This window comes from Pungitius pungitius, chromosome 10, assembly GCF_949316345.1.
Source record: "Pungitius pungitius chromosome 10, fPunPun2.1, whole genome shotgun sequence".
Lineage (NCBI taxonomy): Eukaryota > Metazoa > Chordata > Actinopteri > Perciformes > Gasterosteidae > Pungitius > Pungitius pungitius.
In genome coordinates this window covers 11058661-11078111 of record NC_084909.1, presented here as the reverse complement: position 1 = coordinate 11078111, position 19451 = coordinate 11058661, and the positions used below count along the sequence as shown (strand labels likewise).

The window sequence follows — 19451 nt, the reverse complement described above, 5'->3', positions numbered from 1 at the left end:
AGCATGTTGAAGAGATGATTGTATTCTTGTGGTGACACGTGAGCATGACGGACAGTGGTCGTGGACTGCTGTGCACAGTGTGCCTCTGTTTTTGCGTAAATGAAAACAATAAGAGCTGCATTTTCATTTAGCTGTGAGGTTTTTACTGTTTTGTCTGCAATTGGCTCCCAATTCCACAATTGCTCCGTGGGACACTGTACTGATTGTTGCTTGAAGTCAGAAGTCTGATTTGTGTGGCACTAGTTGCCGTGGATGTTGATATTGTGGCTTATGAATAGTAATTTAGAATCCTTAATATAGTACATCTGCAGTGATTTGAGGACTTTCAAGGAGAGTTTCTTCCACCTGCTATATGTGCACACATGTCTATCCTCTGGCTTTCCCACAATGAAATCCACCAGGCCGAGGATCCTCCCTCCCCACATTCTGTGAACATTATTCTTATCGGCCACCCATAACTCGCTAAATTGCCTTCAATGACCACAGTCTTTGTTATACCAACAGTTTTATGACTTAGGAATAATAAAAAAAACTGTATTAGGAATTTGCCCAGATTGAGAAGCGCTGTCAGATCTGAGACATTAAAGGAGAAGGCAGACTCAAGGAAGTACATGTGAAACAAAAAAGATCTGATGAACTGAGCGATGGTCTGGGTTTTAAAGGCGGCACTGCTGAAGGGAAATTAATTTCCGGCCTTCAAATGTCACCCTGAAAGGTCACCTCCCCAAAGCCCTGAAAAAATCGTATTTGATCTGATTTAACTTGACGTGTCTTCATCCAAACAGCAAAGAAAAGCCTCGACCTTCAGCCGAAGAATCGAAAGGGAGAGACACTGTGTTGTGATTCTGTGGCGTCTCTTCAGTCAGCGGATACATGCTCTACCTGTGACAAACTCCTTCATCTTCACCTTTAAAGCCACCTCGGAAGGTGTTGAAAACAGAGGGCCCCCTGGATTAAGCAATTTGAACGTTGACACCACAGTTCACAGTGGGTTTATAGGTTACAGATTAAATACAAAGAGAATTTACAATGTCATTAAATTAATGGTTCAAATGATATATTGCTTCAATATTGAGCTCCATTCACTTCACGTGTTGCTCCGTGTTTAAAGGTCAGATGTGCAGCAGTCTTTCACTCTGCGGAGAGAAATGTAGCATAGAGACAGAATCCCGTCTGGGTTTCACATCCATTCAGATTATTTTTTATTTAGTTTTAACAGCTTAAAGTTCAATCGCAAAACGCTCTCATAAATATGATGACCAGATGAAAAGATCAACTCAACATAAATATCAACATATTCCAGGTGAGGACCATAATAAAACCACAAGTGTACACCGCAGTTCTGTGAGTTACACGTTATTCATATTATCTACTACACTGTTAAACTGCTATCACCATACATTACTCAAGCTTCAATCATTGGTCAACATAAAATGAATAAACCACAGTTTCAGGTATCATGGCAATACATCCAAGAGCTTTTGAGATGTGGACGCCTATGACTAAAAATGCAAAACATGAAAAAATATTCACAGTCTCTGAATATCCTTCTTTCATCCTTTTCCTTTCATCTTTTTCACTGTGAAAAAATAATATTTAAATCAAAATGCGACATTTGACAATTCTATTAAACATTTGACAAACAATTCTTAGGTCACCACGTCTACCGCACAGAGCAGCGGATGTTCAGAACATTGCATCATCAAATGTCAGAAGGACCTTCTGCTTTAGCTCCAGCAGTAGGCATCTCCATTGCGAACCATCCCTCTCCATTATTAGATATTTTCAGACATACATGTATAAATAATGAATATTTAGGAAATGGTGTTCCTGACTGTGAGGAGGGAGGATTTGTTGTTCTTTATTGAACTGCCCCATATGTCTTAATTGCAGGTTTGTTGTTATTGTTTTTATTAAGCCCGTCATTTTGTTGCCACTTTTCTGTTGTGACTTTACATATAGGGTACATTCATACATTTAGAGTGTATAGTACATGTGACGCATTGTTACACGTGGATAGTTGACCGCTAATCACTTCACATCATTTCAAGGTGTTTTTGTACTTTTAAAAAAAGACAAATGATTGTAACATTCAAAATGCCCAAATCAGAGGTGAACATGTGTGAAACGATCTCAACAAACACACCTCGAGTCCGTGCAACACACGGGTGATGTCAGACGGTGGTGATGTTTGTGCTGCCGCTGCTTTGACTGTACAGGCGTCTGGGGGACGTGCAGCACGCGAGCTGCTGGTTGAAGTGTTTGCTGAAGCGCTTGCTCATCAGGTAGAGGGCGAACGGGTTCACGCAGGAGTTGGTGAAGGCCAGTACGCGGGCGCCAACGCTGGCGATGAAGTGGCCCAGCGAGGTGTCCACCTGGCCGTAGTGGTAGGAGCGGTACAGGTAGATCACGTGACTGGGCAGCCAGCAGACGGCGAACAAACCCACAAAGACCAGCACAGTTTTGGCCAGACGCTTCCTGGACTTGATCTGACAGAAGAGAAGAGAGGAGAGAGACCGGCTTCTACCATTTAACAGACGCTCATGGCTCCTACGTACCTTAGTGGTGCTTTTCCACCGACACATTCTCAAAACGCATCATTTTACAACAATGGAAACGTTTATTCATGTTCCTTTTTTCCGTCTGCTGCTTGTATCGTAGATACTGATTGCTATACAATTTAGCCCTACAAAAACATCCAAATCTAATTGTTCATCCTTTTTTTCATTTAACTCCTTAATCGGATCAACATTTAAATCGTTACTGGGTTGGTTTATGACTAAAGACCTATCGGATAGTCTGATCTGTATCATCAGTACAGTATCATTTGAAATGTTACACTATTCTACTGACATTCAGAGAGTTTCGATGTGTGACAATCAAGGTTCTCTCGATGTAAATACAGAGTGGTCTATAAAGATCTCTTTGTAAATGAGATTACAAAAAAATGAAAGCCTGCAATCAAGACCTGTTTCTGGAGGTGCGGGTGTCCTTCAGCCGGGACGTCCACAGAGCTCCTGATCAGACTGCGAGCGATGAAGAAGTAATAAACAGATATGACCAGGAGTGGGATGACGTAGAAGACGAAGAAGGAGGCGGTGGAGTGGATTTTGGGGTGCATCTCCCCGGTGTGGGGGTAGGGCGCACAGGTCACAAACGTCTCGTTGGTGTAGCTGGTGAAGGAGTGCAGGTCGGAGAAGACAGCCTCGGGAATGGCCAGAGTCACAGAGAGCAGCCAGATGGCGCCGGCTCGAAAACAGAAGCTGAGTGTTGCGCTGGACCGCTGGATGTCCAGAGGTCGGACGATGGCTTTGTACCTGGACACAGAGGAGCATCACTGGCACCGTTTTTTTCCCCCAACTTGTGGATGATCTGAACTGATCACATCATTCTAGAATAGGCTTTGATCTGGACGTAGGTCACAGATATGGTCAAATATAATTAGGTATGGAGAAGGAGCAGCATCGAAACTGTTATGTAAGGAAATTAAATGACAAAAAACGAAATCAAGATTGTGGTGCCTCCTTACAGTAACTAATATCAAGTTGTCGTATAAACCAAAATGTAAAAGGAACAATATTGTTAATTGTACAAATTCCTCCTTCTTGCAAGGGTTGGGTCATGTGTTGAGCTTAAATGAAATAAGTATTGAAACTGAAATTAGTGGTCTAACTTTAAGCTTACAATCTCATGTAGATGTAGATTTATCAGAGAAAAAGAAATGTCTAATACATGGAAATGTGCTATCTTCCGTCAGTCTCCATTATTATTATTTTTTAAATGGAAATGCAGTGAAGTGACAAACTCAATTAGCAATGCATTCATCACAGTATCAACAGGGGGCACAAAATAGGTTTCTGGGTAAGCAGATATTCAGTGACGTCACAGTGGGACATATTCATTTAGGAAAAACATTTGTCTGTTTTTGTCAACTTTCTGTTTATTTGTGACACAAATTTTAAAAAACGTGTTGTAAGAAAAAGTGCTACTTTGTTCCTTTGAGTCTAAAACGTATACTCCTATAACCTGTAAATTCCCCAACCGAATACAAATGATGAAATAGCCAGTTTTCGATATTGAGGTTGAAAGTGAAGTAGCTCCCTCCCCCTCTCTCCCTACTCACATCCTCATACCATACATACATCCATGGAATCTAAGTAAAACGCATGTCTAATCCAGAAGATAAGTCACTGCGTAAGAGGAGCCTACCGGTCAGCGGAGAGCGCCGTGAGGGTGAACACGGAGACCCCCACCGAGGTGAGCTGGATGAACGGAATCAACTTGCACCCCACGCGGCCGAAGAGCCACTCGTCCACCAGGTAGCGGCTCGCGTCCACCGGGGCGCAGGTGACCAGCAGCAGCACGTCCCCCAGAGCCAGACTGGACAGGAACAAGTTGGGCACCGTCCGCATGGACTTCACCGTCAGACACGTCCTCATCAGCGTCACATTGCCCACCAGACCCACGACGATGATGATCCCGTAGACGGCGGCGACCGGGATGCCCGGAAGCCAGATGCTGTAGGGCTGAGGCTCCTCGGTGGAAACATTGAGGACCAGAGCCGCGCTGTCCTCTGGGCTCATGACGAGGTGGACACGGACAGACGGGTGATTCCAGCAGGAGACGAGACTTTATAAACGATGTGACCTCCCGCCTCTGCGCGCGTCATTTTGCGAGGGACAGGGGCGGGAAAAAGGCTCAAGAGTTTTAAAACCTCAAACTCGTCTAAATGTATCGGGAAAATGTCCAAAGTTACACCAAGAGGTCCCTGGATGTAATCTGGAGGGATCACCTGCTCACTACATCCGGCTCGTTGTGAGATGAACAGCGTTTAAATGCCAGTGGAAGTAGCTGGAAGTAAGAATGAAGAGGTACGCTGAATTCCTAAGTTATTGAAGGACCCATTAGAGTAAAATGCTATCTTATTTTTAAAGACAGTTGCATTGGAGGAGGACATCTTCAGGTGGCCGCTGTTCTCACAACAGTATTAATTATATATAAGTCTCATCATTAAAAAAATCTTTTTTTTTGTGTAAAAACGGTGTCAACGCCTTAATTGTGTACCCAATGCTGTGTAACAAAGGGTTGTCCGTGTGGGCTGCGTCAGTTACATCATTCCTTACAATAAGCAATGTATATTATTAGATATGTGTGTGTTGTCATTGCAAAGCATTTTAAAATAGCTAATCCATAAAATAAAGTGAAAGAGTACGACCAAAATGATATTACTGACTTTCAGGGGTCTCTTAAAAGGTCAAAACGTGTTTTTTTTTGTTCGAAATGTCAAAAATCTATATACTGTTAAAGGTCCTTATTTGTTGTTTGTGCATCAGATGGTGCCAATTAGGCTCAACATCATTTTCTAATATAAATGCTAATTCAGTTTTTCCGTATCAAAGGATTAGATAACATAGATGAAAATATGCTTCTCTAAACCAATTGGATTTTCCAGACTTTTCTGTTGCCAAATTTGATTTCAAAGAACGAAATGGCTGGTAGTTCTTTAAAGTACCGCCCCACCAAAAACAAAATAACTTCTGGGAAAAACATCAATCAAAGTAAAAAGGCTGCTTGGACTCGATACACACTTTAATGTGACACTCTTTGAAAGCTGCTGCTTATTGCACTGCCTGCTATTTCAAGTATTATGTACATCAACCGCCTTGAACCAAATTATATTTTTCAAATCTCTGAATGCAACTCCATCCACATCTGTTCTTCTGTGATGAAGAGTCGACCTCCTCGACACCACAGCTCTCTCCATCATCAGTGTCCTTCCATTTCAACATAAAAAATAGAAAATTCTTTGTTCAATTTGAATGCTCTTTCTATTTTTTCACCCAATTAGCTCTAAATTCATAATGACCTTTGCTTCTACATGTTCCCTTGGCATTCAACTGAATAAAGATAAAGACAAATTATGTGACACAAACTCAACTCAGAAAATAATTTGTATCACCTTGGAAATGATTAAAGCTGTAGAGAAGTCTGATATGTGATGCTTATTAGCACTATTTCACGTGTTAAGTGATCTTAAGAAGTGAGCCATGCATCATGTTTTATTTTATGAGATTGTTTTGGGTTTGGAAAGAAACCTTGTGTCTGATACATTATTATTATTATTTGGACATTATTGGATGTATCATAGTAATCAATGTATCAGCAGAAAATTAAGTTTTAAGGATACAGGGTTATGTCAGACATCCCGGGTTCATGTCTTACAAGTGGAATTGACGTTTTTTTCAACCAGTGGTTTAATCTTTAAAGAGTTATATTTCAAAAATGAGTGTTCAATCAAGTTCAATTGTAATCTGCAAATTGAATGCAGCTGTGATATAAATGTAGTGGAGTAAAAAGTTCAACATTTCCATCTGAAATGTAGTGAAGACTGGATTATAATTATGACATTATGACAGAAGAGGGATTGACAATACCTTAAATGTGCACTCGAGTCGACAACAGTACTTCAGATAATGTAATATTAAAGTTAAGGAAAATCACAACAATAAAGAATTCCACATAAAGATACGTTACTGTGTATTTGTTTAATAAATGCTGTATTCAATGGTCATGATGAGTGGACAAACCCGTTTTGGACTTTTCCGTCAGCACCAAGGAGAGCAGACCATGGCGTTTGTCGCCACCTCATGGACAAGATGCTGAACTGCCGGAATATGAAGGAGTTCATTATTTGGTTTCTTTTGAGAAATTAGTTATTCTTATCGTGACACAGATAGCTAAAAGTACACGTGCCACGTTCAAAGACCACTGTTTAGTACAGGGCTATATTCTCAGGTCATGAGGTCAAACACCACCAGTGAAACCCTCCCAACACTAACTCTGTGGCTCTGGGGGATGCACTTATGTAATAAAACATGAATTCTAATGACTTTTGTGATCCCTGGACTTGAGTAACCTCGTACACCCCCATAAGGCTGTAAACTAAAATATTTAAACAAGCGGGAGAGTAAAAAACCGGCTCCTGCTTGGTGATGAATGGCCACAATCTGTTTGAAGGCCTGTCGGGGACAGTTTGGTTTTCTGGTCCGACTCCTGCAGCCGAGCAGACCGGGGTCCTCTCTGTTTAGTGTCTTTGTAGGAATGGAGCCTGGCTTACTGCTGCTTTGTTCACTGACCTTAAAAGACACACCCCCTCTGCCCATAGCCCAAGAGCTGCACTGAAGAAGAAGCATAAAGAACAGAGATGGAAACTGTGATCGAAGTGAATTTTAATTGTTCAACAAATTTAATTTGTTCAGGCTGCCCTGTTTTCAAGTAAACAAAGTTGGTTGGACTGCAGTTTTATGAGTCTGCGAAAAAATAGTGTCAGTTCAAGAATATCATTTTAAGTTCAAAGCACAGTCGGTGGCGGACTCCCTCACAAATATGATAAAAAGCCATAAAAACTCGTTTCTACTTCTGATGGTAAAAAATAATGAGCACATTAAAAACTGAAAATCCTTCAGGCAAAAAGGGATTTTGTTTTCAATGTAACATCATTGATTTTAACTGGATTCACAGCCTCACATGACTATAATGAGACCTTTATGAAATGCATTCAAATTAAAACATTACCTATTGAATCGTTGACAATACTCTTACATTACATCGTGATCTATATGTTTTATTGCATAAGGAACATTACAATACATGTCTTCCATCTAAAGCAAATTAGGTGCACTTCAACCATAAGGATACAAACTCAGAAGAATAAGAAACAAGAAAGTGCAATTTCATAAAATAAACCGATTTACAACTTATTATAGATAAGAGCCATTACAAGTACAGTTGAAGTGCTACAATTTGTTAGTGTTTTTAGTCGAGGTGTAGTCTAAAGAGGTGTGTCTATAGTTCGCGGTGGAAGATGTGAAGGCTCTCTGCAGTCCTGATGTCATCAGAGAGCTCATTCCACTATTTAGGAACAATGACAGTGATCTTGAGTGGTTTGCTCTCAGTGAGGGAGGATCAAGCGTAGCAGTAATTTGACAGACAAGAGAAGAAAACCTCATATCGTCCATGAAAATTGAAATTTCACATCTTGGACAAAGAAATACATCAGAAATAATTGATTAAAAAAAAGAAAATATGACTACCAATAGTACAATATAATACATGCAGTGGGCAAAAGCGTTTGTAGAAGTGTGGTAGATAAAGTATTATATGATACAAGGCTTCTATTGAAAGATTAATGCAACCCCCACGTTGTAAAATAATACATTTTAAAATGTAATACAAAACAACTCAAATGTTACATTATCAGAAATTTCAAAAGAGCAATAGTTATGTCAATCAACTCTCTTAAATAAATCCTAAGATATATTATTTGTGTATGTAAACTAAACTAAATATCTGGTGTGTATTCCTTGAAGAAAGATTGAACTCGACACCGTTAACAATCATTAACAGGAAATTAAAATTCTTGCAGCATAGTTGAATAAACATAAAGATCATGCATCAAGTCTTTTGTCTTTGAATGATATAATCCTAGGTGTCACCATCTGTGCCACCCTCCTTCTGAGGACTTCCTGATTGATCAGCTCTCCATTGGTCACCTCCACACCAAAGGGACAACATGTCATTAGTGAGTGGAAGAGAACACTTTGTTTACACTTGAACAAATACGCGTTACAAACAGGAGTTCCTGGGATTTCGAATTGATTGAATTATTGAAACACGTCCACGCACGCAAACAATTATATTATAGTTATTGTAATAATAATTAGAATTATATTGTAACACTTTCTTGTTGTCCTTCCTTTTTATCTTTTCATTCAAATTGTGTGAACGGGATCAGACAATCACACTGTAGGCCTACTCTTGTGCTATTTATGTATTCCCAATATAGGGAGACTAGTCTCACATCTTGCCGAATACAAACCATGCCAGAGGGGGGAGAGAGAGAGAGAGGGAGAGAGAGACATCTCCAGACCCCACAGCAGGGGGTCTCGCCTCAGTGGCCGACGGTTCTCGCGAGCACACGACGCACTACGGAGACCGCAGCGCCCCGTGCGCCCTCCACAGACTCCATTCGGGACGACACTTCTCCGTGGAAAAAATACACACACCCTCTGCCTGCAAATGAGCTGCAGGGGCAGCGGGAGGACCGTGACAACGCCGTCCCTTCCGGCAGGGCGGGCTGACCGACTCCCCGGTGGCGGCGGTATGGACGCCCGGACCCAAATGGCGGAGTGAGCGAGGATGCGCCTCCCCAGTTCCATCTTTGTGTCGGTGTCTCTGTTCACGGCCGAGACCACGGCGGCGCTCTACCTCAGCTCCACGTACCGCTCCGCCGGAGACCAGATCTGGCAGGGTCTCACGCTCCTCTTCACGCTCGTGCCGTCCGTGCTGGTGCAGCTCACCCTCACCTTCATCCATCGGGACCTGAGCAGGGACCGACCGCTCGTCTTGCTGCTGCACATCCTGCAGCTCGGACCCGTAGTCAGGTCAGTGCTGGCGTGTTCAATATCTCCCACGGGTGGTTGTTGCGCGCCCCCCGCTGTGATCCAGCTGTACCCCCCCAATCACGCGATTGAAAGGGGCCGATTTGTGTAATTTCTACCGAGTGCATGGCGCACATGCTCTTTGTTTTCATTCACTTCGGTCTTTTTTGGTGTGTGTGTGTGTCTCCAGCTGGCTGCATACATGCGGCTGCAGGGATTGACTCCCCCATCGAGTTCGGGGACAAACAGCTGATCAATAAGCGTATCGATATGTTCCATAAACCACACAGCCGGCTGCCACTCCTGCGAATAGGAGCAGCTTTCACTGACATCTCCTCTTTTGCTGTTCGTGTATGTTCAGCTGCGGCTGATGTATTCATGGAGAAGAAGAAGCCTCCACATGCTGTTATGACGGAGGACCCTAACAGGCCTAATCGGTGTAAGCCCTGATGTGGAGGGACCATCAGCCCCAGTTGAAGCAGCCTAATCCTGCATGTTTAAAGCCTCCCTGCTGTCAGAGCAACCATGTTGTCACATATCAAACAAAAGACCACATGGGGAGATTAAAATATACAGAGACAAACGCTGAAAGGACAAGTGGATTGATCGATCAGCATGTCGTTTTTGGTATTTATAAAGCTTTTGTGCTATTGTTGAAGAAAAGACGTCCTAACATTTGGTCCTCCAATTTAACAATTTGGTGATTTTCTTTGTTTTATCTCGAAGTAAACTGAATCTCTTTGAGTTTAGAGGCGAATGAAAAACATTAAGAACCTAACCTTGGACTATATAAAAGTTAGTTGCAGCCCCATTGGAAAACCATTATGAGATTTAAATGAAAATGAAACTTTCAGCCGGCAGCAAATTTTGGGATCGGTGGTTTTCATATATTTCTAGTCAAATATTTGCATGTGGCAGCAAGTAACTTAATGACCACAGGCCTAAACATTATAAAACACAAAAAAATATATCCAAAAATGAGTTTATTCAGTATGCATACGTCTTTCATCTCTGTGCAAGTCATCATTGAAATATAAAAGAGGCAAGAAATGCACTTAGCTTGGACTCGATGGATCAGTACGTTTTTTTTTCATGCAGAACTTCATGCAGGCTTCTCACCATTCAGCAAGCCTTCAGCTTGAGGATGAACGTTGACTGAAAGAGGCCGCTATATTCACAGCGTCACAGAAACATCCATATTTCATGGCTTTCTCTGCTCGACCAGTTGAGCAAACATGTTGACGCCCCAGCCGAGGCCTCTGTGGATGTGACCCCGGCCGGCCTGTTTCCCCTCGAGTGGCTTCAGATGATTACTGTTCAGACTTTAACATCTTTCCTCAGTGAAGAGCATATCTAAGAATAGCACACAGCGGCTGCAGCTCCTTATCTCGGACAACACAAGCAGGGAGGGAAGCGTCTGTCTGTACTGCCAACTTCCTCAACAACCAACACTTGTCAAATATCATCCATCAGCTTATTCTTTAGCATCATAAATGCAGCGACACTGCTGTCGAGGCTGAAACCACTCATCTGATCTAGGATAGGATGGTTGGATCATTTTGTCTTTGTCTTAGAGGTTAAAAATGCATTGCTGGAGTTTGACTAAACAATCTTGACTCAAGGTCTGCGTACTTTGTTTTTTGCATCTTTTGTAACGTTGAAACTCCCCCACCCCCTCAAAAAGGTGGTTTTCTTATCGTTAATGCTACAACATAATATGTGCAGAGTTTGATAACAGAAGCTTGTTTAAGTTTCTCTGGGCTCACCTTGAATCGGCACAGTAGGCCATCAGAGCTTTTTAGCTAAAGATAGTTGTCGCTGCTGATTGAAACAACAGGAAGTTGTTTTGAGCGCTTTGGCTGGGACCCTTGATGTGTTTCTGCACATTGTGCTTCTAGTTGTTGGGGTGAAGACACGGATTGGCCTTGTTCCACGAGGCACCAGTAGCTTACTGGACAGGGCTGGGCTCCTTTAAAAATAACATTATCCTCATGTGTTCACATTTGATCTCATAAAATCCAGTCGTTTGAGGCAGATGTTTTCCCAACCGCATTAATAGATATTGGACATGATATGTGGACCAGCTGCTATGTATTTAAACATCCGAAAGATCCATGACAATTGGTAAACTTCATAACGTTATCTAAAAGATCTTAAGTTATTGTTTTTTGGTTTTTTAATTTGCGATGATCTGTGATCCGCTCTGGGAGGCTATACAGTCCAAATCGTTAGATTTTATGATCCGTTGCACCCCTAATGGATTAAAGCTGCTATAAATCAAGATTATTCAGTCAAAATCTGTCTGCACTTCCTCTTTTCACCTCAAACAGGATAAAGATCAGTTCAGTTTGGGACTTATCTTCATCTCTTCATTCTTCTATGAGTCTTAGATCATTTGTTTTCTACAATCTGAAAGAGCCACCGACGGACTCAACCTTTCCACTCTTATTTATTTGTCTCTATTTTAATGGAGTCGGTGGTGCGTGCCACTCCAGCTGATAAACCGTCTGCCGCTCAGCTCCCCTGTGGATTAAACCCTCCTGGCTCGGTGTTAAAGCGATGCTGTGCACCAGCGCAGCCTCGACCTCGTCTGGACCTGCACACATGTGACGGCTGTCTGGACATTCAAATTAACAGACAGCTCAATGCTCGTGAACATTTAGCTAAACATGTTGATCTTACACGTTCATAAATTATTCCTGGCCTAACTGAGCGAGTGTTGAAAAAAAAGGCTTTATATGAACCTTTTACTGTAGCTTTTTGGTGTTCAAATTGGTATTGTTTGAAGACCTGAGAGTCGGGTTGGGGTGAGTCATTTCAATGAGTGGGGGACAGCTGCAAATGTGAGCGTTTAAATTTGGACCGTGGTTTTAAACGAACAGACAGTTTTAAAGATGTGCTCTGTAATCATAATGGAAATTGAATTGAATTGAATAGATTAAAACTTAATATTATATATTAAATATTAAAAGCACTTAATATTGGGATAATTTGACGCCCTGGATAAAACATTCACATTTTCACGAATACATTTGTCTTTCAGAACAAACCTGGTTAAAGCTGCTTTCTTTTCCAATATTTATAATGTGCACACTCCGGGAGGTCGGTATGCTGAAAATGATTATTATGAGAAACTTCAGCAAAATCACATTCCTCGCACTACGCTGAAATGTCACAAAATGTTTTGAATAAGCGTGAATCTGGTTTTTGTATCTGCATTTGATCGCTTTCTCTCTCCACATTTCCTTCTATTTTGTAAAAAGTTAAACGTGGTTTAACCAGTGGCTGCTGTTAATGGTGTGCTGCTGCAGGTGTCTGGAGGCGTTCTGCATCTATGGCAGTGTGGGCCGTGTGGAGGAGCCCTATGTCAGCATCATCAGGAAGAAGCAGATGCCTCGCCGGGGCCAGTCGGAGGAGGTGGAGCGGCAAGTGGGGCAGGCGGAGGGGAAACTGTTTACACACCGAGCCGCCTTCGCCCGCACCTCGGTAATCCAGGCCTTCCTGGGATCGGCCCCCCAGCTCACCCTCCAGCTCTACATCTGCATCCTGCAGCAGGGGGTCTCCATCGGACGAGGTGAGGAGGAGGTTTGACTCTTTAAACTTATGTCACATGTCCACTTAATCCACCCCCCCACCCAGCTCCACCGCGATGTGGGCCGATCAGCTAAGAGCCGTATTGGAAATAAGAGGATGGTGTTTTCATGAGTCAAAGAGGTGTTATGTAACCACCTCTCTGATTCAGAGGAGGGAAAATGGTGATTCTCTCCGTCAGTATGTGCACACCTGGCTGTCCAACACTTTGAGGGAGCCAGTAGTTCTGTTTCTGAGAGAGATTTATAGAAGTTTCACACAAGGTCAAACTAAGGCATCTGGTCTTCAAGTTAGATGAGATAAATGGCGTTCTGGATACATAAATCTTTTCTTCTGCTCCGGATCGTCTGACACTTCTATTTCACGCTTACCGATTTCATGATGAAAGGGAGCTTCAGGGCCTTTTTTAAAGGAGAGGTCCACAAAGGCAGAAATGTACATTATTGTACATTATTATCTATGGCGGGGACAAGGGGGCAAATCCACAGTCATGCTTTTGAACAAAAACAAAATCAAGTATATCTGAAGTCTTTTTAGTACCAAATGTTTTCTGTTATGATCCCTCCACTGCTGGGCACTAATAAACAAAAATGTGATTTCGTCCTAAGCTGAGAAAGCCCCTCTAAAGTGCTGATGTGGGGCTTCCAACACATCGCATAAACACCATACACTGTAATATTGATTTATTTATGTATTTGTGTTGCCCTATATTTTCGGGACAGAAAAACATGCATGATACCAGCCATTTGTAATCTGCTAACAAAGACAAAGTAAAAAAAATGAACCCAAATGAATTTTAGAGGACACGCATAGCTCAATTATCTATCTCTCTTTTTACACTGTCAGGCACTCTGATGGTGATCTCCCTCCTGTCTATTGTGTACGGAGCACTGCGCTGCAACATCCTGGCCATTAAGATCAAATATGATGACTATGAAGTGGACGTCCGCCCCATGGCCTACGTGTGCATTTTCCTGTGGAGGAGCTTTGAGATCGCCACTCGCGTGGTGGTTCTGGTTCTGTTCAGCTCTGTGCTGCAGCTCTGGGTCCTGCCTGTGGTTCTGCTCAACTTCCTGGTTTTCTTCCTGTACCCGTGGATCCTGTTCTGGCAGAGCCACTCACCGTTCCCTGAGAATATCGAAAAGACTCTGACCAGGGTGGGAACCACCATCGTGCTCTGCCTGCTCACCTTCCTCTACGCCGGCATCAACATGTTCTGCTGGTCAGCCGTGCAGGTGAAACTCAACGACCCGGACCTCATTAACAAGTCCCAGAACTGGTATCGCATGGCCGTGTACTACATGATGCGCTTCGTGGAGAACGCCTCGCTGCTCCTGCTGTGGTACATCTACAAAACGGATTTCTACAAGTTCTTCTGTGCGCCGCTGCTGGTGCTGCAGCTGCTGGTCGCCTACGCCATCGCCATCTTCTTCATGCTGGTCTTCTACCAGTTTTGTCACCCGTGTCGGAGGCTCTTCTCTTCCAGCATGACCCAGGGACTTTGGAACTGCTCGTCTCTCCTTTGTCTCATGTACAATTCTGCTTCCCCACAGAACAGGCCGATGGGAGAGGCGCCCCGTCCCACCAAAAGCACAGGGCCGCCTAATGACGAGGCCCCCGACTCCGCCAGCGACAGCGCAGACGACGTGCCTAATGAAACGTCGTACGACATGCTCACTGATACAATCTATGAGAATGCTAATGAACTGGGTCATAATATATGCGGTGGAATCAACGGTGACATTAACCACAGCGTATCCTGCAATGCTTAAAGCGAACACGTGCCACCAAGAGGAGAGAGGAGAGGACAGTCTGATCAGACTCGCTTTAACCCTCCAAGTGCCACATGAACCCCTCCACCACTGATTCCTCATCATATGTCCATCTCTACTCAACTCAACACACCATGTTCAGTTGTGAACAGAAGCAAAGGTGTTGCGCACATGCCTCATCAGCCGAAGTACCAACAAGCTCTTGATAGGCTTACAAATAAAGTCATGGACCCAGCAATTACTTCTATTGTTTTCAATGTGTCTACTTCTATGCTGCATTACTGATCCCAAGGCGCCATGCATTTGAATTGATTGTATTTAATATCTGTGTCTGGCATGGAGGTGTGCATGTGTTGAGCCTCAGATGAACTTCTGCACGAGGGAGGATCTGTTTTGTACAGAGGGCGGGAGGGGGGAGTGTTCTGAAACTCTGTGTAGTTTTCTGGCTGCAAGCAATCAGCTTTTTTACTCCTTGATCACAGCTTTATCATTAATACGCGCTGCTTCTGTGATGTATTTGTGATTGGCGATGAGATGTGAATCTCCACACGTTATGTAAAGAGCCTGTTTGATCACACATTAATTGTAAATTACGACCTTCTTCTGGCGTAATGTTTTTGCACGTTTACAAAAGGGACTTAAGTGGCTTTGTTTTAACTGCTGAGCAACAGTTGCAGTGATGTGAAAGGCTTTTAGATGTGTTTGCATTTTTGTAATTAGAGCTAATGTTGGTGTTGGCTCTAAGTCTGTGTATCACTAGTATAGAATATTTACACCGAGTGCACACTAAAATGTATTATCTTAGCATCTGAAAGACGGCATCAAGTATTTTTGCAACCTTAAATGTATAATTGTGTATGAGAGAGAATGTGTTTGTTTTTGCACTTACTCCTTTGCGCCATGTATCTGCAGAAGGATGACTGCCTCATTTATCAAATTAATTAACTGTTTTTTTTTAAGATGAGCCAAAAAAAATGTGTTGCAGAAATTGGACATTCCCATACAGAGCAAAAATAAAGGCCTATAATACTACTTAAAAATAAATCTATATTTCTATGTGGAAATTGTCACATTTTTCTATTAAGTTACAACACGTTACATGCCATTTAGCTGACGCTTTTATCCAAAGCAACTTACATTGCATTATAACACATGCATTACATTTTTGCCTGGGGAGTAATTAGGGGTTAGGTGTGTTGCTCAGGGACACTTCGACATGGCACATGGAGCAGCCGGGATTCGAACAACCAACCTTACGGCTCCCAGTGCACTACACTACCACCATCGCACGCATTAACCTTGTACGGAGATCTAGTGGACAAACACCAAAACTGAAAGATTCATATTTATTACCTTTGCGTAATTCAAATCACATTCTTATATGAAGAGAACACTAAAATACAAAAAAGCAGGCTGTGAACAGAATGTTCCAATAAACGTCTTCATAAACTCAGTTTTAAAGAAGAAATCGAGGACTTCTACAGACAATGTCTTGAAAATTGCATTTATCCTTCTGACCAATGAACTCCATGCTGGAAATACATATGTCATATTCAGTTACAGACTGATCGCTAAAGCACAAATTCAGACTAGGAGACAATTTATAGTAGTAGTAAGTAGTCAATGAGCTACGAAAAAAAGTCTGATTTCCTTAAACACCAAAAATACCAGAACAGCAGCTGTAACATTTAGGAATGTACATAAATAAATAAAAGACAAGACTGGCAGTCTATAGCCCTGCTAGCAGGGGCCGTACCCAGAGCTAAACACTACCATCAACAGACGACACGTTGATGTTCAGCAAGTATACGTGTATACTTAGCATGTTCACCATCTGAGCATCAACATTTGAGTTTATAGCTTTAAATACAATGTGTTTAGTCCTGCAAGTATTTGCTGACAAAGCAAAGTAATTCATCCCAAAACTACAAACAATTTATCCTGACAAAGGCTTGAATATGGGTAGAGAACTTCGGGGCAATCTATCAAATAGTTGTTGGAATGAACGGACACCGTCATCCTAAGAGCCCTGCTGCTTAAAATGAATAGAGTTTCACATTACTAGCATCCATTTAGATTTTAATGCACTGCTTCTAGGTTGAAAATACTTGCTTTGTCCTTCCAAAGCAGTATTTTCTCAATCGAACGTAGGCTGTCAACTCAGAAACCACAACCCTTTTTTTGCCATTATGTTCTTCAATCCTGTGGGAGAAAAAGTGATGTGCCCATACAGAGGGAAACATCTGAGGATCTCAATGGCTTCATGGTCATGCTGCGGTTTCAAGCATCAGACATGATGCTGTCCAGAGAGAGGAGCTCACAGCGCCACAGCGAACACTCCGACCACACAGTACATGGTGCGATTCTCCCACCTGACTGTGCAGCTTCCTGAAAGACACAAACAAGTGGGAGAAATCAGTGGCAATACTGTGGCATTTTTGATAAATAACCATACCATTTCTGTATTACCTAAAGCAAGCATTACCATTGGTATAACTGTACAGATGATCAGCACTTTCTCTTGACATTATCCCAATTAAACAAGTAATTTATTGCAAAGAAGTATTGTGAAAAACGAAACAAAAGACAAAAGACCTTTTTTTGGTAACAGCAGTGAAACCCAAACAATTTCCAACGCGTTCCAGCTCGAATTATAAATCTCATCTCTCACCATCAGCGGCAGTGTCCCAGTAGCAGGAGTTGGCTGTGTGGAGACCGGCACCACTCTTCTGCATGATGGTGCAGTTTACTGTAAAACATCGGACAGCAGTCTTACTCAGTCAGAAATGTGTCACGTGTCAACGTTGCGTCCCTAGGTCTCAGGTGACTGTTCATGGAGGAAAGTTGGTTCACCTATGTACTTGAACGGACGCCCTTGCTTCACCAGATGAGTCAGAGAGTGCTCAACTATACCGGCCGTCCACTGGTTCACTTTACTCTGGTTGTAATCTGCTCCACCAATGACACCTTCGATACACTGAGACCAAGCCAGAGAGAGAGAGACATGTCCGCTGGCGTCACACTAGATAGTTTATTCACCATTAAAATATGTTTCCAGAAGTAAAAACGTACCTCTTTAACCGAGATGTTGACATCATCAGCATTGAAGACAGCCTGCTGTCAAAGTTCAAAAAGAAGGAAAAACTTTATCAGTCGGTGGCATCGGGTGTGTTTTATTTCATATTTGCCAGTCACAAATGAACCACCCTATGGACTAAATCTGTATCACATATTTACAAAACTGCAGAGATCTGTGTTAATTAAAAAAGAAATGACATGTTAATTTCAATAACTTGGATGAATTACTTTTCATTAAAAATTAAGGTAGTAATATTTCCATCATGATTTTTTTTCTTTATCTATAAACGCTAGGTAATATACCCATTTAAACCTCACATCAACTTGATTGTTAACGTTAGGGTGACAGTGACCACACCTCGATGGAAATGACCGTTAGCTTCTGCGGATTTAGCTGACAGAAGCTAACGTTAGCTATGCCGAGGCAGCCTTCTTGAGCTTAACGGCAGAGATCTAATTAGTTGGATTAAAGTGGTATTCAAAACAAGTTTACCTCATCTCCAGAGTTATATTCCTCCATCATTATTCACACAGAGGTAAGTTAAGTTAATTACATGAATGTATCCGGCTCTCGGTTACAGTTCCTTGTAGCTACTCTGTTCCGGTTTACTTCCTGTTTTCCTGAGTCAACGAGCGCAGAAAAGACAACACTGATTTCCCTGCGCTGCCTCCCAGTGGTGAAAGTCGCACTTAAAAACTAGCGTCATAATTGTCGGACGTCTCATTCATCAAAATATTGTAAACCCACCATTAATCATCAGGAAAACTAAAGCAGCCATTCGAGTTAAAAATATTTAAAACTAGGTTCTTAATATTTAGTAAACCTAATGCCTATATGGCACTTGGTTTGCACCGTATAGTGCAAGTCGTAGGTTGTTGCAAGCATTGTGTATTGTGCAGCTCATTGGGCAGTCATGTATTGTATGGCATCAATAGAGCCTTTGATTATTGAATACTTGAAAACATGAGAAATTTATTTTATTCCTTATTTTTTAGCATGGGCACATTAATGACTGCTGAAAAAGAAATCTAGTTTTTCCTACCATGACTTTAAACCTGTACGTGAATACATCAGGGCTGTTCTCCTCCTCATGTGAAGGAGCTCATTGAGCTCATTATGATGTTTCAACACTCGGGATGCAGAATCAGGCCGTCTGGGCTATAATCAAAAATACCCAGGGCCAGTATCGAAAAGAAACGCATTCACCCTGGGTCCGGTTGCCAACTCGGTTGAGACTTGGTATGAATGATACCCCAGAATTCAGTTCAATTCAATTCATTTTATTTTGTATAGCCCAAAATGCTTTTGTGATCACAAAATACATTTGCCTCAGAGGGCTTTACAGCCTGTACACATGCAACATCCTCTGTCCTGAAACCCTCACATCGGCACAGGAAAAACTCCCCAAAATATGAAAAAACCCTTCAATGGGGGAAAAAAGGGAAGAAACCTTAGGGAGAACGTCGGAGGAGGGATCCCTCTCCCGGGATGGACAGACTGCAATGGATGCCATGTGTACAGAATCAACAATGTCAGGCCGGATTCCGATGTACGACGTCACTGGGCCAT

The 19451-nt window shown here is 42.3% G+C and overlaps 3 protein-coding genes across 4 annotated transcripts; 1 reads left to right on the top strand and 2 right to left on the bottom strand.

Moving 5' to 3' along the window:
• Positions 1–1177: 1177 nt before the first annotated feature.
• On the bottom strand, positions 1178–4884 carry LOC119228300 (gastrin-releasing peptide receptor-like). The gene is made up of 3 exons (XM_037487655.2): positions 4210–4884; positions 2969–3317; positions 1178–2489 (listed from the first exon to the last, which is right to left on the bottom strand). The coding sequence occupies exons 1-3, from the start codon at positions 4581–4583 to the stop codon at positions 2175–2177; spliced, it is 1038 nt and encodes a 345-aa protein (XP_037343552.1). The 5' UTR covers positions 4584–4884; the 3' UTR covers positions 1178–2174.
• Positions 4885–8532: 3648 nt separating this feature from the next.
• Positions 8533–15867, top strand: xk (X-linked Kx blood group (McLeod syndrome)). The gene is made up of 3 exons (XM_037489230.2): positions 8533–9443; positions 12752–13014; positions 13878–15867. Exons 1-3 carry the CDS (start codon positions 9199–9201, stop codon positions 14801–14803), a joined length of 1434 nt encoding a protein of 477 aa, XP_037345127.2. The 5' UTR covers positions 8533–9198; the 3' UTR covers positions 14804–15867.
• Positions 15868–16135: 268 nt separating this feature from the next.
• LOC119229287 (dynein light chain Tctex-type 3-like) lies at positions 16136–18520 on the bottom strand. Of its 2 annotated transcripts, none has more exons than XM_037489532.2 (5): positions 18375–18520; positions 17876–17920; positions 17657–17780; positions 17475–17552; positions 16136–17191 (listed from the first exon to the last, which is right to left on the bottom strand). In XM_037489532.2, exons 1-5 carry the CDS (start codon positions 18402–18404, stop codon positions 17121–17123), a joined length of 348 nt encoding a protein of 115 aa, XP_037345429.1. In that variant the 5' UTR covers positions 18405–18520; the 3' UTR covers positions 16136–17120. The 2 variants fall into 2 exon arrangements, with proteins under 2 accessions (XP_037345429.1, XP_037345430.1); XM_037489533.2 differs by having other exon boundaries at positions 17876–17917; positions 18375–18518.
• Between the last annotated feature and the right edge of the window lie 931 nt (positions 18521–19451).